Here is a 23,197-nt window from a genome sequence, read left to right on the forward strand (position 1 = left end):
CAGACTAAAACATTATGTGCCTATTACTAAAAACACAAACAACCCAAACCATAACAACACTGTGTACACATGTACACCTGGTAGGCACTTCCTATGTCCCAAAGGATTAAACACCATTAATGCTTCATTAAACGCCAATGTATTAAAACTGTAAAGTCTACACTACATTTACTGATGCCAATAACCTACTATAAACATTTTTGTTTAAATAATCCAATAAAATATGATCTTTAGTAGACTACAATACTCTAACTTGTGATGGACTGTAATATTAATGAATCCCTCACTTCAGAGGGCAAGCCTTTCTAATTTTCATAATTATAAACACTTTCGTATATCAAACCTTCATAATTAATAGCCAGTGTTTACTGAGTATTATGTGAGAACACTGTAACAAACTGCTCTATGTGGATCCTTCTGCTCAATGTGGACCACTCACTGGACCACTCCACAGGACTGCTGTTGAGGAATTACCATCATACTCTATTCATAGAAAACGTGGGTTAGAGAGGCTGGGTAGCTTCCTTGAGGCTACACAGCAAATTGGTAGAATAGCTAGAATACAAATTAGGTCTGTATGATCACTGAGTTGCCCCTTTAGTTACCATACCATACATGTTGTCTCTACCACTGTTTCTTTAAGAGGAAGTCCATGAAAAGGAACTGCTATGACTCTACCTACTTTAAAATCTAAATGTGATCCTACTATAGCAACTTTTACAGAGCTCAGTTCAGTGTCATTCTCTCACCAGTACTGGCTCTCTAGCACTTTAAGATACTATTTTCAAGTTTCTACCCTTGAAATAATACTAGCCCATTTTATCTACATTGCTTTTAAAATGTTGTTGTTGTTATTACTATTATTATGCAGAACTAGTGCTTGAGGCTGGTGCTACACCACTCAGCTATCTCTTCTCTAACCTACTCACTTCTATTTTGAAATGAGATTTTACCAAGGTGCCCATTCATACTGTCTTTGAACTCGCTATGTAGTCCAGGCTGCATCCTGCATGTGTTCCTCCTGCCTGAGCTTCTGAGTAGCCGTGAATACAAGTGTGCACCATCACACTGAGACTAACATGCACTTCTAAGTTTGTTTACTACTTCTCAGAGACAAAGCACAGAGCATGTTCCAGCTGGGTCCAATGGCTTATAACATCAGAAAGAGGAGGATAAATGATAAAAATAAAAAAGCAGTCCATTTTACTGAAAACAGAAGAAGAGTAGTGCCGTGGAATCAGTCTGGGAAACACAGCAAGTCCTCCTAAGGGCAGCTCTAGATGTGGGCTCAGAAATAGATCTAGGCAGCTGAGTTAGAACTCATCAATAAGCTATACATGTAACATAAGATGGTCTCCAGTAACTTGGTATTTCACCTTGGTCCATGGCCTCTGACATTATGAGAATGCACCTTGAAAAGGTCCAGGACTAGCAGGAAAGTTTCCAATAACAGTTCTTCTCATTGGCCTTTCTGTCCCAAGTCTCCCCCAAGGCCCCGCCCCCAGCATTGTGCTAGAGAGCAGAGGGGAGGCGCTGCAGTACTGCATATCTCTGACAGCACACCACATGACCTGTAGGTCTCTAGACTCAGCAGCTGTTTCTAACGAACCATTTCCAGTGTTCCCAACTGGACCCAGAGCTCCCTAGAGCTCCAAGGGTTACCCTACTTTCTAACAGTGAGTAGAGCTCCAGTGGGTGAAGATCAAGATCTTAACTGCCATCCCAGTACCCAGCACAGCAGCTAGGAATGACATGACATTACTACAGTATTTCTCATGAATGAGCCTCACTGAGCCAATCAAGCACACTAGGCTGCTCATTTTACCAAACCCTTTAATTGGTGAAAGGACAGAGAAAGAAACCTGTATGGAAGAAGCCCAGTACTCTCATCACAGTAACTCAGGCCATTTTCACACTAGCCTCAAGACAGACGGTGGACTCCTTATTTTAAAAATAAAATCTCAAAGAATTACTTTCCATGTAGGGGTCAAATATGAATTCAGACTGTGACTCTAAGCCTCTGTTCTGCTGACTCCTTCGGGTACTTCCCTCCTGAAACTCACAGACATATGAACAGAAATGGAGAGGTCTACTCTTCTAAAAGGGTTGGCTTAACTTCCCTTGTAAGTGACAACCATATTTACCCTGGAAGACTTCTGACTAGGACACAAGGAGGAAAGGGGAACATAAAAAGAAGAAAGGACATTGCTGGTGAGTTAGTCACAGCTACAGGAAGCTCTCTGTGAATTTAAATCACCCCTGGGGCATGCTGACCCTCAACTGCACTTGCTAAGTGCCCAAACCCTGGGAAGCTTTTAGAACAGCATAATATATTCTTATGCTATTCTAACACCACAAACAGCAAAGGAAAAATGGAGATGGTTTTGTAACAGAAAAGGGAACATGGGGCTATCGGGCTATCACTCTGATGGATGAGAACTAAATACTCCAACTGACTCAACTATGGCAAAGTCTAAGCCTCAAAATTCTCTGGAAACCTCCCCTCCCCATTTCTAAAGAAAAAGGGAAAAGATAGGCAGTGAGAGCCACACTGAACCTACGTAAAAGACAGGCGGTGAGAAACATACTGAACCTATGTAAAAGAACTTATATGTAGATCCCACCATCACACTGATGTCATAGGTCTGCAGGGGCCTTGAGAATCCCAAGGTGAGTTACAGGCTCTGCCAAGTCTGTCCCTGCTCTCTCCTTTCCTTTCTGGGAGTGAAGGGTATAAAGAATGCCTGTTGGTTCAGCTCACTGACATGTGTCCAGAGATCACCATGAATAATTCTAATTTTAAGTAGTTTAATAATCTTAATGAGTTGTACTGACTTCCTATTTGGTTCTGCATGCCTTTGGTCTAGAAATGTATTTCCTTACCAATGTCCCAAGTTGCACCTGTAGGGAATGCAAACCCTTTTGTAATTATGAGGCTCCTCTGGAAACCACACGTGTCTTGATCCTCTGGGGCTGCTGGGGCATTACTTTCCAGGATAAATTACTACAGAAATTTAAAGGATGGGTGGGCAGTCTTAGCCATGGAGAAAGAATAACAGCTCTACCTTGAGATCCAGCTTGGCCACATTCTGCAAAACCCAGATGCGATGGGACCAGGCATTATAGTTGCTGGGATATCTTCCTGCTGCCTCACCGCAGACTTCCATCTCTTCCTGTATTATTCGCTGTGTCCTCTCTACAGGAACTGGTCCTAAATTTCCTTTGGCCACAGAAGAAGGCAAGGAAGTCTCCTGACTTAACTGCTGCAGCACCCAGCGCCTGTTAACACGGCATCGGGGAAGAGGAGGGAAAAACACAAGTGAGAAAGCAAAGCAATCCAGTCTCCTTGTTCTTAGTTTCCATGTACAGAGATGCACAATAATAGTTGTCTGTAGTGAGTTCATGTATGGGGACGCCAAGGTGGCTGCTGCTCCTATGCTCTGGAATACAATTCAACTTAGTACCATTAGCAGAAGGGACATGAAAATGATAGACAGGAAAGAGAAACCTCTCTACAACTTAAAGTCTGCCAAAAAGAGGTCATCAGCTCTAAAATGACAGCTTCTAAACTGTGCTTGGCAAGGGCGTACAGAGGGAGCCGGTCTATGTGCTTGTGTGTGGTGGGCTAGGCGCAGGGCTGACGGTGGGCTACGGCAGGAGGGAGCAGAAGCGAATCTTCGATTGTACGTGCATGCCTCACCCGCACTTGTCTGCAAGCAAAAAGCTTCATTTTGATAACTTCCACTAAGCAAAATTATGATATTACAGCATAAATTGTGGAAGGAAGCAAAAGACATTGGAGCACCAAGGTGTAAGATATCCTTAATCACAGATTCTCCTTTTGTCTATGTATAATTTGCATGCATTTCAACCAAAAGCAACAGGAAAGGTTTCTAACCAGTTCCAGTCCAAAGGTACAGAAAAATGAGTAGGAAAATTCATTTTATTTTTAAACAATGAAGTTTTGTAACAAAACACCTTTGTTTTAAAATTACAGACCCCCAATAACTGAGATACATATTTATTTAATAGTTTCCTTCTGGCATCAGCCCCGCCCTCTGCCAGCACATGGCTTTCTGGGGGCAAACCATGCCAATTTCCGGTATGAAGAAAATACAACTGACTGTGGTTTGCTACAGTCAACTTATAATGCTAGCCAAAGGCAAGGTTATGGTCATGCCTAGGAACCCAATGATGTTCATGACTGAGAAATGTTAGCGGCATAATGAAGACAAACTTCTGAGAGTAACTTCTCCATGACACCATGACAGCAGGCTACACCACTGAATTTTAGTCAAGTGAACAGAGTTACATGACATCTCAGAAAAGCACGCTTTCCAACAACAAGAATTTTCAGAGTCCTGCTTATATTCTGGCTGTCTCAGGTTCTCACCATAAAGATGGTCCTTGCATTACAGTTTTCCCTTAGCCCATATACCAATCATCTCAGTTACCTTTAGCTTCCTTTAAAATTTAATTTTTTAATCATCACAACCATCAGACCACCAAATTCCCTAGGAACACAAGCCCATGTATTATTATAGTTAAGTATCTAAATGCAATTTCCAAAGTTGCTACAGATGGGTTGAAAAACAGTCAACCTTATAGAGCAACTACTATGTGCAATGCACTATAGTAGGGTTTGCATAGGTGAGCTCAGCTATGAGACAAGTATAATTATTGTTCACGTTTTATGAATGTGAAAACTCAGACTTGGAAGGACTTGCTATCATGGACACTCAGGTAGCAAGTGATTATTTTAGAATCAACTATAAGTAATGTGACTTTAGAATTCAAATTCTGAACAAACACATAATGGTGTTTCATAAGCTGTGACCTTGAATACTGAACAGGGATACAAAACTACCTATCAATCACACCTGTGAATCCATGTCTCTGGACTTTTAGGAAACTTAGTTAAGGCCAATTTTCCCAGATGTAGATCCTTGATTGGACTTAAAGTGCCAGAAAGGATGAGCTCTTTCCTGTAACAAAAAGGAAAAAAAAAGTGTTAATTTTCAATTCAAGCATGTTGCTTTTAATAACAATTCAATGGTGAATCACCAAGGAATTATTAAAGAATGAACAACAAAATGAGAGGGGGAGGAAACAGTCATGTCAGGAAAGTGCTTGTTGTATAAGCATGGGAGTCTGAGTTTGACCCCCAGAACCCACATTAAAAAGCAGGCACCACAGCAGGTATCTATAGTCTTGGTGCTGGGGAGGGGAGAACTGCAATTGTGGGGCTTGAGGATGTGCATCTCGATATGCAAATCCCCAGGTCTTGTCCCAGATACACTAAACCAGAAAGTATGAACCATGTTATGGTTTAAAAACATTGCTACACTTTATTATCATCCTGGTTAGTTTTTTTTTTTTTTTTTTAAATCAACCTGGCAAAAGCTAGCTAGGATCATCTGGGAAAGGGTATCTCAACTGAGAAAAAGGTCACCATAAAATTGGCCCACGGACAAGTCTGTGGTGACTTTTTATTGGCTAATGACTGATATGGGGGTCCAGCCTACGGGGGCTGTGCTACCGTTGGTCCTGAGTGATAAAGTGAGTGGGCAGCCTGGAAGCAGGCCAGGAAGCAGTTCTTCCGCCTCTGCTGCTGCAGTTCCTGCCTCCAGGTCCTTCTTTGATCTTTTCCTGATCTCCCTCAGTGATGGTGTGTGACCTGAGACTTCTAAGCTGAAATAACCCCTTTCCTCCCTGAGTTGATAGTAGTCAACCATGGTTTGAACATAATAAACGAAGTGGCTCTGGGCATCTGATGCTGTAGGACAGGCGATGTGACTCCTTTGTCCAGTGTGTTCTGGCTCTCTACAGCGAACATCAAGAGCGGGTCTGAAGGCACAGGGGCCCTGCACATATCTTCCCAGGGAAAGAAGAAGAGACCGCGGGTTTGCATTTTGCTACTCAAGTCATTCCAGCTTCTGCTTTCAGAAGTTCTCCCAGTTGGCCCCTGTGCCCCTTCAACAGTTCCTACTGTATTTTATTTTTACAAGTTCTTTCTTTACATTCTTGCTCTCAGAGGAGCAGGATCATTTCAGATACTACTACCTTGGTCTTTGATTCAGTCATTTTTCCAGTGAGCCCAGTTCCTTCTACTATGGACCCAGCAGTTTCATGCAGTCCAATCAAATATCCTAATTTTACTCAAGTCTAGAGAGACTCAGGAGCATGCTCAGAGTAGCAGAGCCATCACTACTATTCAAAGACATCTCAAAAAACATCTACGACTGAAGTTACCAAAATTCTTAAAAATCCATTATAAACACAAAATCCAGTATAATGTGATCGATCTTGTTTAAAACAAACAGAAAGTTAAATGATTTAAGCCATCTCTGATGATAAATAATTATAATTTTATGGCTCTACCCTGTGGGAAAATTTAAATTAACTCAGAATATACAACAGACTTCACTTTTGCTTCTCATTCACTTTCTGCTTTCCTTTGAGAGAATTAGTTTTAGCCTAATGAATACCAGTTGATTTAAGTTCATATATACATTTGGGTCATGAAACTGAAAAAGGAACAAAACAAAACAAAAAACTCTTCAATAAAAATGGTTCTTGTCTGAATTAGTCAAATGTGATCCTTCTCCCAAGCCCTGAATGTCAGGCATTTTAAGTGGCTCTTATAGTACCACAGTGGTTATGGCCTTAGGTCCTTATCCCATAACCTACCTGTTAAGAGTACTCTTTCCTGCCAGCCTGATCCCACAGCCATGTCAGCCCCAAATGAATACTCAGATGTTATATTAATTATAAAGCTGTTGACCGATGACTAGTACTTCTTATTGGCTAGCTCTGTCTTAATCATTAACCCATTTTTAACAATCTATGTATTGCCACGAGGCTGTGGATTACCTGCTAATGCCTGGCATGGTGTCACTCCTCTGGCAGCATGGCAACTCTGCCTAGCAGGCTCACTCTGCCTATCTTTCCCAGAATCCTCCTCCTCTCCTAGTCCCATCTATATTCCTGCCTGGCCTGTTTTATTCATCAACCAATAAGAGAAACATATATAGAATAATATTGCCTATCACTCTGAATTCCAGTGAGGCTAAATTATCCATGCCTAGTGATCCAATTAGTCATAAAAAAATGCCTGTGATCTCCAAACAAGGGAAGAAAATACCACAGGCATCAAACAGTATATTATAACTCAGTAGGACAATCTGTATTTCAGGAAAAAAAATACTTAGAGAAAAGACAGTTATAAGGGGCACAGTGGTTAGACCATCATAGAGATATTAAAAGAATTTGTATAAGAAGCAAACTTAGGATGCTATGGGCAAATGGTTTCTAAGTAGCTATATAGAGTCATGGGGTTATATATCATCAGAAGTCTGGGCAAGCTTCACTTTACCACTGAAGAAAATGACATACCTCACATTCCATGCGGTGGTGAAGTCTGGGTTGAGAAGCAGCAGGGTGCAAGTGACATCTATCAATTCTAAAATAAAGAGAGCCATATCAAGAACACAGACCTGCCTGTCAAAGCCTTTCCTCGTCCATTCTCATTATAACTGTATCCAGGTTGTATTGATTTTAATGATAGGCACACTATTCTAAGACATCAGTGGAGTGACTGTTATCCTCAAGATTTTCTTCTATTTGTAATTTGTACAATTATTTTAAAAGTCAACAACTTTACAATATACCCATAAAGAATAATTCATCTTCCATTCTTTTAGTAGATCTAGCAGTAATCTAATTTGTACTAAGAAATAATTCTGAAATCACCATTCATTTAATTCTACCAATATCTCAAGCACTAAGTAAGACATTTTCAGAGGAAAGGAGAGAAAAATCATCCTTAATCCAATTTATGTTCTGCTGCAAAAAAATCCCTTTCTTCTACACATTTTACACAGTGATGGCAATGATAAAAGTCCAGTTATCGCTTTTAAAGACTTACTACTCTAATTTTTAGGATTAATTTCCTGAAAGAGAAGCACCATGGCAAAACAATCAGTGTGACTCCGACTGTGTTACAGCTTGTCCTCTAAATGGCCTGTGACTATCTTATACTTCCAAGAGTAATATGACTACTTTTGGTCCAATTCTAACCTACTATAATTATATTTTAAAACATCAATGTGATGGGTTAGAAAAAACAACACTCTACTATGTTTTATCTGACATGTTTATACCTTCAGTCATATGATCACTTTTTATTTTTATTTTCTATTTTCAGTTCATTGAGGATATTCTATTCATGTTCATTAGATATTTATTCTTCATGGTCTTAATAAAATGTTCATGGATACAAATGAATGCCATAAACCTGCTTTTAAAAGAAGTGAATTGATAGAATCTGGACATTTGCCTGTGAGTAAAACTGAAGAGAAGTTTAGAATTGCTATTGTCAATCTAGAGACACAGCCCTAAGGTAGGTAATGGCATCAGTGGTATTAAATACCAAGTGGGTATAATACAGAAATTGCCAACAGGCTTTATGTGGCACTGCTGGGAGCAGTACAATGCTAAGTTCTTCATTCCCATCAGTGCACTGCATTCTTACAGTCACGACCCAAGCCACTTCTGCTCAACTTTATAGCAGGAAAATGAAACTCAGAGAGTTTTGAAGATTATTTTTATTTTATGTATATGAATGCTTTGTCTATATTATGTTTGTGCACCACTTGTGTGCCTGGTGCCTGCAAAGGCTTGAAGAGGGCATTGGATGCCCTGGAACTGGAGTCACAGACAGTGGTAAGACACCATGTAGGAGCAGGGAGTCCTGTGGAAGCAGAAAGCAGCCTGTGCTCTTATCCACTGAGGCATCTCTTAGCCCTGAGATTCAGAGTTTGAACCAACTAGTATGAGACAAGGTTAATACCTGACTCTTTGGTCATATCAGTTATACTGCAATTGAAATGCCGGGTCTATGGAGATAAATGAGGCGTTTGGAGTACTTAGTACAAGATAAACTTCAAGCATACAGCAAACACATAAGTATTTCATGTATATACTTAACAAATGGCCCTGTATTCTATTATCACATGATCTTAATAAAAAGATTAGCATTTGTTCGGCACTTATGATTCTACTACTGATCACTTGGAGCATTCAAAAACTGAGAATCATGAACTGCACACCCTGACTTGTGACCCACATTTTCCCACTCTAAGTTCCTATGTACAAGCTTGCTGTGCATATAAAGGACAATCTAATTCATATCCTTTTTCTTTCTTTCATTTTTTAATAGTTTTTGGCACTAATTTAATATTTACCAAAGAAACTAATGCTCTATATTACTATTCACTTAATTCCAGAAATGTTCTAAGTATCAACAATGAGCAAAAATTAAACAGGCCAAGACCCGATCTTACCCTTCATAAGGTTTTCTTCTTGATGGAGAGGGCAAACAAAGGACATACACCACCCGGGGCCTTCAGAAGAAGCAATGACTAATTCTTACTAGTGTACCCATGGGGCCTAGGAGTGCAGTGGTAAAGGCCCTGCAGATGTCAGAGAGTGTGGGAAAGCCAAAGCAGTGTGATGTCATATACACTGTGCTCCGAGAGACTTTGGAGCACAGCACAACTCCAGCGCAAAGAAGCAATGCTGTTACACTGAAACTGGCTAAACCCTAGAAAACAGTCATCAGTGCCCCACCCCAGCATGCACTTACAGCACATGGGAAGGCTTACATGTGATAGGGAGGTTATGGAATTCTTTGATGTCAGCTACTGTTCTAAAAGTTGTAGCACTCCCTAAGTAAATTGGCTCTCAGTCCCTGTGATTCTTTCTCCAGTACAGAAAATGCACAATGAGAGTTACTTCTGTTGGTGCATTTAATGCAACTCTCCTCCCCTACTCTCTACAAGTGAGAGAGTAGCCTCTGGACAGTAGCGCAAGCAGAGCTAATGAACACACAAAATCAACGCTGGTCCCCACGCAGCAGGGAGAGGCTGTGGAAGAAGGATCATCATTGTGGAGCTTCCTTTGCTAGAGACAGCTGCTGTTAGGATCACAGCCCTGCTTCACCACTTACTGGGAGGTCTGGGCAAAACAAATATGTAAGTAAACTGCTTAATCTCATCACGCTTTAGTGTTTTCTCACTACAAATGAAGCTCACAACAGAGCTACCTCATAGAAGTGCTAAATGATTAAAAGCATGAAGTATCAGGGTATCTAACATACAGTGAACACTGAATTCTGAATGCTAATTTTCTTTATGAAGTCTGTATCTCCCACTCAGTTCCACAAGCACTACTAAGAGTGGATGCCGCCTTTAATCCCAGCACTCGGGAGGCAGAGGCAGGCGGATCTCTGTGAGTTCGAGGCCAGCCTGGTCTACCGAGCAAGTTCCAGGACAGGCTCCAAAACAATACAGAGAAACCCTGTCTTGAAAAAACCAAAAAAAAAAAAAAAAAAAAGAGTGGATGCCTTAGTAGGAAGTGAAGAAATCTGAGCTGAGCAAACCACTGTGCAGGATACCTAACAACATCTAAGAAGTTTGGCATTTAAAACACCAGTAGCCTTGACAGCCTTGACAGCCATCATACAACTAGGGTTTTCTCTGCTTCACACACTTCTCGTCTTTCCTGATTTAGAAGTCAAGTTCTGAGGCAAGAAGTGGGGAGAAAGCATAATGTAAGAAACAGGATAGGGCCAACCAAGACAGAATAATGAGGTTAGAAATGGAAGAGTCAGATCTGCAAGAAAATCCTGAGATCTCAGTCAGTACTCCCTTTCAGGGAGAAGAAAGGAAGGAATTTAACGTCAGACTGCTGATGCTCTGGCTTTTCAGGTCTATCTGAAGCAAAGCAGAAGCTAGCACACTTTTGGCAGATGCTTTGTCCTCTACAGGAAGGATGGACCAAGCTCTAAAGATAAACACGTGTCAGTAACAGCTGACTGTAATGACCTAACTCTCTAAATGTCACCAACTACAGACCAGTTCCTCTACAGCCTTCCCCAGAAGACATGAGCTGCTGAAGGTCCTGCAGACTCTTGGAATCAAATGGGTCTCTCTCAAGATACATAACACATGCCAGTAAATACATGCTCACTCTACACAATCCAATGTATGACCAACCCATCATCATCTCACAGGGAGAAAATTAATCTGGAAAAGAAAAGCGCATATGGACATGACTGAAGTCAGAGGTTAAACTAATACACTTTCTTTACTGCACTCCATTCTAGCAATAATCCAGGTTTTACAACTATTCTGACAGAGAATGGTTTCTGTGCATCTAAAGCTATATAAATTTAAGGTAATAAACTGGTTAACCTCCTTCCAAAATATCCTCAAGTACCATATGAGGAACAGCTTAAGGTAAAGCTATTTATTACAGTATACAGACCCTGCATGGGGACTAAGCTAAGAGTTCTTGCTAATCTGACAAGTGACACTTTAGCACTTAAGGGTACTGAGTAAGAGCCATAATCCTTGTTCTCAGTGACCCACAACCTAGTAGGAAAAATGTTTTAAGTAACAAACTACAATATACCATGGAGAGTGAGGACTATGAAAGTCACCCAAATAAAGGACTCCCACAGGTTGCAGAGATCTGCTGCTTCCTGAAGCAGACAGAAAGGCATCCTGGGGGATGACTGTGAATTCAGCTTGCTAATGTTGGCGACCGGGCTGATAATGAAAACACAAAAGCAAAATAAGGGAGTATCACACAATGAATTCAGAGAATGGGACAGTTTAGACTGTGGCTGGAATAAAGATTTCTATAAAAATAGAAATGAGTGTAGGATTCAAATGAAGTCACAAAGGCAGCAACACAACAATAATAAGTAGCAAGTGACACTATTCTCAGCGTCTGACTAGCATGAAGAGGTTACAATAAGCCAGCAGTCCTTTCCAGTTAAGAAACCTGTAGGTTACTGCTGCTATATAGAAACTTAAGACACAGGTAAACTGACTTTTCAAATAAGGATAGAAACTAAAATTTCCCATCCTGATTTTAAGCACTTATTCAACTAGTTAAGGGCAGTTTTTGAAATATATAAGCCAAATGAAATGGGTCTATAGATAAATATCAGCCTAGGGGTCAAGAACCTGCACTGATGCCAAATGTGGAGTAGCTGCAACGCTGGCAATCAGGCTTTAGAATAGAACAGAACAGATGGTTAAAGGCCTTGAATACCATCTAATGAATTTCAGTATTTCACTGGCTGAGAGAATCATGAAATAAGATATGAGCAGATACATGTATTTCAGAAAAGTACTTCTCAAAAGGCTTTTACATACTCATGAACGTATATGTAATAATAAAAAGAGGCCATCAAACTGGAGTAGGGGGTATGAGGAAATAGGAAGGAGATAACATGGGAGGAGAGGGAAGTGATAAAATTATATTAAATTTTTTGTTTTTTGTTTTTCAAGACAGGGTTTCTCTGCAGTTGGGCCTCAAACTCACAGAGATCCACCTGCCTCTGCCTCCCAAGTACTGGGATCAAAGGCGTGCACCATCATTGCCTGGCATATTTTAAATTTAAAAAAAAATTTTTGAGAGGAAACCAAATAAGATGTTGGAAGGTACTACTTGAAGTGATTGATTAGTGCCACGAAGGACATGAATAACAGAAGAGCCTGCAATAGGAACAATCATCATTAGCCCAACTGAGAAAAAGTCTAGCCAGAAAAAGAAATGCTGAATAAAAAATGAAGAAGGGTACGCTGAAATATATGTAGTGTTTAGATATATACAGAGCTGCCCATTCGGGGCTCTTAATGCTGTTTTTTTGGGGGGGGTTGTTTGGGTTTTTTGTTGTTGTTGTTCTTTTTGTTTTCTTGTTTTTTGTCTTTTTGAGACAGGGTTTCTCTGTGGCTTTGCAGCTATCCTGGAATTAGCCCTTGTAGACCAGGCCTGGTATGGAACTCACAGAGATCCGACTGCATCTGCCTCCCAGGTGCTAGGATTAAGGGCGTGTGCCACCACCACCCGGCTTCTTAATGCTGGCTAATTTTATGTCAATTTGACACTAGCTAGAGTCGTCTGGGAAAAGGGAATCTCAATTACGAAAAATGCTTCCATAAGATGTGCCTGTAGGAAAATCCGTAGTGAACTTTGCTAATAAGTAACTGACATAGGAGGAATCCACTCACTGTAGGCAGTGCCATCTCTGGGCAGGTGGCCCTGGGGTGTGTAAGAAAGCAGGCTATTAATATGAGTGGATGTGCTTAGCCTTACTGCAACATGATATGCCAGGTTTGGCTGATATCCCTGGCAGGCCTGCCCTTTTCTGAAGGGAAACAGAGGAGGGTTGATCTGGGGGAGAGGGGAGGTGGGGGGAAGGGAATGAAGGAGAGGAGGGAGGGTTTGGATGTAATAAATGAAAGGAAAAATAAAGAAGAGAGAAAGCAAGTAAGCAAGTAGGCTGAGGCAGCCAGAGAGCAAGCCAGTGAGCAGCACTCCCCGATGGCTCCGCTTCAGCTCCTGCCTGCAGGTTCCCGCCTTGACTTCCTTTGAGGATGAACTATGATGTGGAAGTGTAAGCAAATAAACCCTTTCCTCATGGTCTTGCTTCTGGTCATGGTGCTAATTACAGCGACAGAACCCGAAGACGGCTGTGCCATTCTTTCTTGCTTCCTTCCCTTTTTGCTTTTGTTTTGTTTTTTTTGGTAGGCCAATCAGCATGTTAATATCAGTCCTCTGCCAAAATAAGGTTATTACTATATCAGACTGTTAAAAAGTAATGCTCTCTAGCTAAACAAGACATCTTTCAAATATCTAAGAAACTTAGATCATTAATGAGCATGAGAGAGAAACCCAGGTTTTAAAAAAAAATCTGTTCTGATGATAAAAGTCACTGAGTTATGACTCTATTGCAGGGTTCTGGCCCAATCAAGTAGACACAGGAATACTTTAAATTATCAGCTTTCTACCCTTGGCATTTTGTACATACATAATTGTTTCTAGAAAAAAAAGTTTCAAAGAAATGGTATTTTCCTAAAAAATTTGAGATTTTCTTTTAGCAAGATTCAGCTACATTCTACATGTCTTGGTTCATAAATCTGGCACAATGTTTTCACATTAGCATTTTCAGACATCAAAGCACAATTTTCTTCTTTTACTGACAATACAACATATGACCTGAGGGTTAGGCACTGTACTGAACTACGCTCCCTTTCCTACCTAAGCCTTAGACTATCATAACTCTTATCTGGATGATCCAAGATAAAATCAAAACCTGCCCATATGTCAGGATAGTGTCCTGGGGGGGTCATCAAGATGGGAATCATTTAGCTGGGCAGTGGTGGCGCACGCCTTTAATCCCAGCACTCAGGAGGCAGAGGCAGGCGGATTTCTGTGAGTTAGAGGCTGGGCTGGACCGATAGCCTCCAAAACAATACAGAGAAACCCTGTCTCGTAAAAACCAAAAAAAAAAAAAAAAAAAAAAGATGGGAATCATTTGAACAAGATGGGCCTGCAGTCTGGTGCCCACAAGATAAGAAGCTGAAATGCACAGAAAGGTTTGATGGTCCCAGGGCAGAAGTAGGTTGAGTTCAGGTACACAGATGGGCAGTCTAGTGCTATGAGTAACTTGGACTTGATCTTTAAGAACGCTTACTATTTCTTCCCTGAGACAGTATTCTGCCCCACTAACGTTCTTTGGCTGAGTCACATGTCTGTATACCAGGATAAAAACAATACAGCCTCATTTGGCAAAATGTAACTTGGTGAAGTCCTAAGGCTCTCTGAAGCCTATGCCATGGTAACAGAATAAAAAAGGAGTTCTAACAAAAGTCAAATCTCTTTACATTTGAGTGTGCCCTAAACTCGAGTCATGCCATTAACATCACATCAGGGTTAAGCAGCACTTGTAAATTAGGAATACCTATCAGAGGACCAATCAAATGAAACAAACCACAGGGAAAACAGAGACCGCTTCTTACTAAAAACTCAGACTATGTCATGGTCCACACAGGAAAAAGTACTATTAACCCGTTCGGGCAGTCTTTTAAGGACAATACTGAGAAAAATTAAGGGAAAGCCCGTGAGCCATCTCTCCAGCCCCAGAAGCATGTATTTTTCACTTTTCTGCCCACAGTCCTCAGAGCGGCTTCTGGTAAGAGCAGCCCCTTAGTAATGACTACCAAACAGATGATGAAAATTGTTTAGAAAATAAGGTCTTACTGAAAACCAGCCTCCAGGAACACTGGCACTTCTGCAGATGCTGTTGCAGGAGGAAAGGGAAAGGGTTTCACAGAAGCAGAAGAGGACAAATCTTAGATGAGCGCTGCCCAGAAGTGAGGCCTGAGGTGAGCCTGAAGGCTTAGTAGGATTTGTGCAGCCAGAGCCTGATTTGAGGAAGGCTGGAAAGAGACCAGGTCGGATGGTTTGGGACTACCAGTGTCCTAAAGAGTTGACAGAAGAACAACGGAAGAATTAAAGGCCAAGATTTTCTTTTTCTTTCTTAGTTTTCACATTCTTATTTTGGCACTAAGATTCGGAAGGCCTGGTCTCAATTGGGGTTCAGTGAAACAGCACACTCATAACTACAGATGGGGGTGACACTGCAGCTACTAGAAGAGCCCCTTGCCTATCTCCTTTGAAATGCTATAGAAACAAGTTCAGAAGTCCACAAAATGCTAAGGGATCAGAAATCAAGTAGTTACAGGAACTAGAAGATAGAAAACTCTTTGGTGGTGCTCAAACTTCTTCTTAAGTATAGGATGCTATCCTTAAATAAAATCTTACAAATTACCTCAGCATATTAACACATAAATCTGCCCCGGCTGCAGCAGGTGGCTTGAATTTTATCTGAGACACTTCCATTATAATAACTGTGGTTACAAATGGGAACACTAACATCAAGGCTAAGGTATTCATGTGACAGAGGCTGAGCACCTGCTCAGGCAGTGCAGAGGAAGCAAAAACCAGAGTCCAGGAATGTTAACACCATCTCCCTTTCCCCCCACCTCTGCAAAACAGGGGCTCACCCCAGAGGAGGAGGAGGCAGGCTCATTCATACTCACCATCTTTGTTTAGCCATTGCTTTCTTGTTCTGTACAAAAGGAGCTTGTTGTGGACATATGGTAATAAGAACTTGACACACCAGCTCTCCACACCAAGTTTGTTCTCAACCAGGACTATGGGACTCCGGTTATATCTTGCTTCAGGGCATGGGATCAGGCCAATTTCATCTCTAAATATGCAAGACATAAAAAGAAATTGAAGATAATATTGACTTTTAATTTTTTTCTTAATTCCTCAAAGCATTTTAAAAGCCTCGTGTATTTATTTCTCTTAAGACTATACCTAAGAGGATGGTGGGGGTCCACACCTTTAATTTCACAGCACTCAGCAGAGGAAGGAAGATCTGAGTGTTCAAGGCCAGCCTGACTTGCAGAGTGAGATTCAGGATGGCCAGAGCTACATCGAGAAACCCAGTCATAATAAAACAAACAAGCAAACAAAAATAATAAAAAAAGGTTTAATTTTAGGCAGTTGTGGTGTCACATAACTTTAATCCCCATACTAGGAAGGCAGAGGCAGAGGCAGGTGGATCTCTGTGTAGTTCCAGGCCAGTCTGGTCTACAAAGGGAGTTCCAGGATAGCTAGGGTTACACAGAGATACCCTGTCTTCGATAGATCGATAGATATATAGATAGATATATAGATAGACAGACAGACAGACAGACAGACAGACAGGCAGGAATAAAACTAAGTTCATTTACTGGAGTTGTAACAACAAATCTTTTTTAGTGTAGTTGGCTGATAACAGTGGAAATGATACAGGGAAAACAGTACACTGCAATCCTCCTTGCTGGCAGGCGTGGAAATTCAGTTTATCTTTAGATGGCAATCTGAAGACACCTTTCAGCATTTTAAAGCACATACTCCAATCCTGCAGCTACCCTACTCTAAACACAAGACAGGAAACAAGCCACTTGTTTAACAGCAGAATGCAGGTAAAGGAAGTGCAGCTCAGCGGTGCAGTAATGATGCAGGTCTGCACGTACTGGCCTACCTGCCAAGAATACAGGGAGAAAGCAAAATGCACACAATGAAAAAGTCTTTTATATAATTTATCTAAAACATATATAGATACATAAAATTTTCCTTGGAAAGACATCAAGAATTTTTTTGAGAAGCAAAGGTAATGAACGAGGAAAAATTTTATTTTTATAGAATTATTCTATTTTTTAAGAATGTAAAACAATGTGTTTATATTTGTCTACTATAGTAATAAATATGGAACAGAAACAAATTATTAGTAAAGGCTAGCTTGTATGAAATTCTTACCTCATTTTCCCTCTATATATTCCTAAGTTTTTAAAAAAAATCACCTTTATGATAAAAATATCAAAATGCAAAATATATTTCAGAATGTGGTCATTCAATCTACCTTAAGTTGAAAATATGAACTAAAACAGAGACTTGATTACTAAACAATGTGTAAAATGTGACTTCACAGAGCAAATGAAACAAATAGTTGTAAAAAACTAACACATACCTTTCATGTGCAAAGGTGTTAAAATTCTTGCCTACACAATTTCTTAAATAGGATGTCTGCTACTTAATGAGTAAGGAGATCTCTATGAGAGGGGCTGGGGAGATGACTCAGAGGTTAAGAGTGACTTCTGATTCACAGAGGACATGAGTTCAGTTACCAGCAACCATGTTGGGATGTTCACTCTATGGGGGAGTCTAACACCTTCTTCTGACCTTGGCTCTAACAATAGAGAGCTGGAAAGATGGCTTGAATTAGAAGCATGAGGATGAGTTAGGATCCCCAGCACCCATGTACAAAGCCAGCTGTGGCCATACTTGCCTGAAATTCCAATGCTGTTGGGGACAAAGACAGGAGGGTTGCCAGGAATTCTGGCCAGTCATCCTAGCCAAAAATAAAGCGCTAGGTTCAGTGAGAGACCTTTTTTTTTACAAGAACAATCTGAAACATGATAGAACCAAATAACCAATGCAATTATCTGGCTTCTATGCTCTTGCATCCAAAACCACACATGTGTGTACCACATACACCACACACACACACTTTTTTTTAAAGCTATCTTTTAAAAAAGACTGTGTGTGGTGGTGTCCCAGGAAGCAGAAGGTACCAGATCTCTTGGAGTTGGAGTACAGGTGGTTGTGAGGCCACTGCATATGACATGGATGTTGGAAACTGAACTGTCTTCTGCAAGAGCAGCAAGCGCTTGTGACACTGAGCCATCTTTCTAGACCCACATCTCTTTTTCACACACACAAGAAAATAGGGCTGAAGACGCAGCTCAGTAGCTAGAGTGCTTGCCTAGCATTTTCAAAGTCCCAGGTTTGACCCCAAGCACCACCTAATCTGCTCTGATGGCACATGTCTGCAGTCTCTGTACTTGAAAGGCAGAGGTGGGTAGATTGATCTATGAGTTTGAGGCCAGCCTGGTCTATGAGTTCCCGGACAGCCAGGGCTACACAGAGAAACCCTGTCTGGGGAAAAGAGAGGAAGGGGGGGGGGGGGAGGCGAAAGCAGCATAAATGGAAGTTCAAAGTCACCTTGGGTTATATAGCAATGGGAACTACAGATGCTGCCTCCCCCTCCCCAGTCAAAATAAATTTAAAAAATAAACAAAAAGTTGATCTTCAGAATTAATGTGTGACATTGCCTTTTAAGTACCTACAATTCTTTTGCCAAGAAGACTGGTCTGATGGGTATTTTAAAAAGGGGCAAACCTGTTTAATTACAAATTATGAGAAAGCCTCTTTCTGTAAGTCACCACCACAAGTAAGAAGCACATATCTAAAATAGACCCACCCAGAAAAACCTCCAAACTGGATAGCTCAGAGACAACCCACTCTCTACTGATCACTTGCTAGTGACACAGGGATCTGTCAATAAACAAGGATAATAACAGTTCTTGCAAAGTATTTATCACTCCAGAAGACTTTGGGGCCTAAATACAATACGTTCAGTAGATTCATAGGTGCTCATATTTTTGTTGAACGTTATAAAAAATAACCTAAAAACAGAAAATAACTTGTTCAGTCTTCAATCCCAGCACTTGAGAGGCAAACGCAGGAGGATCTCTGCGAGTTCTAGGCCAGCCTGGCCTACACAATGCATTCCACGCCAGCAAGGGCTACACAGCCAGACCCTGTCTCAAAGAGACAAGCAGAAAACAAAACAAAACAAAAAACCCCTAAAATTAGCAAAACCAAATGAAAAGACTGTAAGCGTTTTGTCGGGATGGGTCAGGACAGGATGGAACAGGAGTGGGTCAGGTATTCTGGCACTCGGGAGTCACAGAATACTCAGTGTTACACAGCTCAGGTGGAAAGGTATCCTGGAGCTCGGGAGCCAAGGATACTGAGTGTTACACAGCTCAGATGTAAAGGTATCCTGGAGCTCGGGAGCCAAGGACCACCACAGGTTGCAGTAAGCTTGGCAGCTTACAGCCTTGCCTCAGAGAAAGGCTTCTCCGGTGTGTCAGCTCTGCTGGCAGGACAGGGTCTTTCAGCTGCGGATGTTCGCCTAGTGTAGCAGTTTTGCTCTGCAGGAGGTTTCTCCGGCGAAGTTGCTACAGTTCAGCTCTGCTCCTGGAGAGCTGAGAGCGGAGAGCAGGGAGCCGGGAGCAGAGTGTAACAACTCTGCTCTGCCAAGGAAGGTTTCCCTGGCAAGTGTTACAGCGCTGCTTGCTCTGCTCTGCTCTGCTCTGCCCAGGGTCGCCTCTGCTTGCTCTGCTCTGCTCTGCCCAGGGTGGCCTCTGCTTGCTTTGCTCTGGGTCGCCTCTGCTCTGTCGCCGCCGCAAAAGAAGATCTTCACCCGAAGCTCATCCAAAGGTGTTTATTGGAAGACAGCTGGACCAGCCAAGCTGAACATACACAGGGTTTATATAGGGATTCCTGGGGTTGGAGAAGTTTTTCCAGAGTAGGGATTGGTCCGATTTCAGTGCTGAGCTCAGATTGGCTAGAGCTCTGCTCCGGGATTGGTTACTTTTTTACACAGGATTAGGGTCAGATTTGGCTCTGGTTTCAGGGCCAAAGTGTGTTTCTTTCTCTGGTCCTTTTTAGCCTTTTGGCTCCAATTTTAGGGCCAGGGTACATTTCTTTCACTGACTCTGATTCCAGGGACAAAGTGTGTTCCTTTGGCACTGGTTTTAGGGTCAGGGTACATTTCTTTGGTTATGGTTGCAGGGCCAAAGTGTGTTTCTTTGGCTCTGCTCAGGGTGTGTTTCTTTGACTGGTCCCTTTTCCCTACATTCCATGCCAGCAAGGGCTACACAGCCAGACCCTGTCTCAAAGAGACAAGCAGAAAACAAAACAAAACAAAAAACCCCTAAAATTAGCAAAACCAAATGAAAAAACCAACTCCTCAATTTAATTACTCAAGAGATTGTGTTCTCTGAGATCTAATAACTACTTATAACACTTCAAGGAAACCCAGGAGCTAAAAACATGTTATAATAGCAAGAATAAAAGAATCCCAGCTTCCAGATATACTGTTTGACAGGAGGATTTTTAAACTTAAATTCACAATGTTAAAAAGAAGTTTTGCTCCCTATAGTTGTACTAGATATAAAATATTCAAGTACTAACTTGGAACCTAAATTATAGGACAAAGTCATCTGCAGAATTAAAAAAGCATTCTACTGTGACTGGCTACCCCTCCAAGAAACAAAGGGCCTTGGGGACAGCAGTGCTCAGTAACTGCATTTGAATGGATGGTCATCCTTGCTCCTCAGTGACATTTCCACTGCTTTCAAAGGTTATTCCAGGAGAATATTATCTCTGCTCTTTGTAATACACTGTGCTGAGAACAGCACAGGTCATTTAACAGGCAACTTTAACCTCCACAGACCCCACTCTCCCCATCTGTAAAAGGATAGAACTCTATTTCATTTCCAGTAAAGAAAATGGGCTAGAGTGTACTCAGCTTTCAAATTTTATACAGTGACTTGACACCTTTTCCTCTGTAAAGAGAATGAAAGGGTCATAAGGATGTAAACCTTTGAAGAACAAGAAAACAATGAAAAGACATGGTATTGTAGAGACAAAAGCTCTTGATACCTGCCTCTGACTAATTAGTCTCCCTTCTGCCACCAATGACCAGTGTGGCGTGTTGGGTTGTTCACCTCTGGGCTGTTCATCTGAAATATGGAAATGTAATATCTTCCCTGCTTGTTATGAAAACCAAAGATAAAGGTTATCAATTCATTTAAAAGTCTGAGGTCAGTCAATGTCAAGTTTCTTGGTTAGTGGGCAATAGAAAGCTATGTGGTTCATAAGCTTCAGAACAACAAAAGTTTCTATTTAGGTTTCTGTATCTATTCCTTTAGATTACTGTGTAATTTTTCAGGCAATTTAGAATTCCAAGTCATTATGAAATGAAGAAGAAATTCATTCCTGTGCCTCCTTTTGTCAGATGAGGTCCATTGAGCTTAAGGAGATTACCTGAAGTTAATATTTCTAGCAGTTATCTTAGGAATCTGGACCTCCAGTTTAAATCACACTTTCATACTCAAAAAGTAGAAAACTCAGGAAAAATAAAAACTGAAAGCCTGTCTCTACTGCTTCTAAAGTTTGGGTATATGTCTTTTTGCCCTCCTCAAGTATTTTTACAGAAAGTGAGATCACATCGTACATAAACTTTTGACAAAACGTATAAATTAATATCTAAGATTCCCTACATAATTGATAAATGCTTACAATGACTATGAGCATCAGATAATTTCCAATTAGTCCTTTCACTACCACAAAACCCCTTCCCCCTATATTTTTAAGTTTCTAGAAATCCAGAGTGCCTGTATTTAACCATTTGCTCAGAAAAATATTCTTTGTATGGCCAAGGTCAGGGGTTTACAAAGAAACCCAGGTCAAGGGCAGCAAACAATGATTCCACACACAGCATGGAATGCAGCAGCACCTTCACCTCAGGTCACACATGGCAATAGTGCATGTGTTTGAATGTCTGTCTTCACAGTGGGGTCCAACGGAGTTCAAGTTTCCTATTACACAGATGTCAGCTCTGTTCCAATGTGCAGCAGCTTCTCTGGTCAGTATGTTGTAGAAACAGCAACTGTCATCTACGACTTACTTTTATCTACAGCTTACTTTCTGCTCCAAAAGCTGTGTCAACCAAGTTCCCTTCTAGGCAGGATGCATTGTCCCCAATACTAAACATGAACTCTGTAAAGTGTTACAACAGGACAGAAAATGGCCCAGATTCAGGAAATTTTATAAATATCTTTATTGAATAGTTATTTTTGTTTTATATGCTGGAATTCTTTCTAGAATAAGCAAAAAGTAAACTTGATAAAATACAGGAACTGGTACTTGTATATTAATAATTAAAACTTGACTGGTACTGATGGTATTTCAGAGACCTAATAGGCTTCCTCAAAGATTTTAAAGGCTACTAACTTTTTGTACCACATTGCTGTTTATTGCCACATTCTATGTTTATTCTATGCAAAAACTTACAGTAAAAATCTTTGCCTTATCTTATAGATAAGATAGTCTTATCTAAGCCTATCAGGCTTGCAAACAAAATGACAAGGTTCAAATCCAGGATTCAAATTCTAAATAAAAATTTAAAAACTATACTATCATTTAACTGAGTAAAACACATGTACATGACCATTATAAATTCTGTGATTTGATATTCTTCAACCTGCAGACAGCTTGAAACTGTGTTTCAGTATTATCCCCTTATTAACAATTTTCTGTGGGGCCTTCATATTGATTAGAAGTGTAATCAATTGTGTCTCTATTCAAATGCTAGTTCCTCTGGAAGGACTATCTTGATCTTGTAATTCCAATAGTCTCCTAGGTATCACTGCTGATAATGTCTTTCTTACCCTTTCTGCCTCCTCTCATAAGTGTGTGTTGATTGGTTTGAAGTTCCATTAAGGATAGGTATTCATTCTCAACTGTGCACTAATTCATATGCTCAGCTCTCAGTACGGTTGGTTATCCCCAGACTAACATTTTGCCTGTCAAATGGGAGTGCTCTTTTGCTATACATTTGAATGCAACAACAGACCAGATAGTCAAGGACTTCTATAACGCATTCCTGTGGAATCTTTTCAATCACATCTTGCTGCTTTTGATCAATGTACTGATCCCAGTTTCTTCTAACACTGTAAGTCCTACCCAGATTTTGATGTTCATGCTAAAAGCAGCCTCCCCTAGGATACACTCAGCCTCCCTTCTCTTCTAGACAGCCCTTACAATACTGCTAACACATCATCACTAAGAACTATATTGTAGGATTAATTTA

At 40.8% G+C, this 23,197-nt stretch overlaps 1 protein-coding gene across 1 annotated transcript in view; it reads right to left on the bottom strand.

The window, feature by feature from the left end:
• Window positions 1-23,197, bottom strand: part of Ptar1 (protein prenyltransferase alpha subunit repeat containing 1) — a 43,048-nt gene that overhangs the window by 16,720 nt on the left and 3,131 nt on the right. Inside the window, exons 2-5 of the mRNA XM_040746320.1 lie at window positions 15,960-16,129; window positions 7,396-7,462; window positions 4,881-4,985; window positions 3,066-3,279 (exon numbers count right to left, since the gene is read on the bottom strand). Of these exons, the coding sequence (XP_040602254.1) occupies window positions 3,066-3,279; window positions 4,881-4,985; window positions 7,396-7,462; window positions 15,960-16,129 (556 nt within the window). The remainder of the gene's footprint in view (window positions 1-3,065; window positions 3,280-4,880; window positions 4,986-7,395; window positions 7,463-15,959; window positions 16,130-23,197) is intronic.

This window comes from Mesocricetus auratus, unplaced genomic scaffold, assembly GCF_017639785.1.
Source record: "Mesocricetus auratus isolate SY011 unplaced genomic scaffold, BCM_Maur_2.0 Super-Scaffold_4256, whole genome shotgun sequence".
Classification (NCBI taxonomy): domain Eukaryota; kingdom Metazoa; phylum Chordata; class Mammalia; order Rodentia; family Cricetidae; genus Mesocricetus; species Mesocricetus auratus.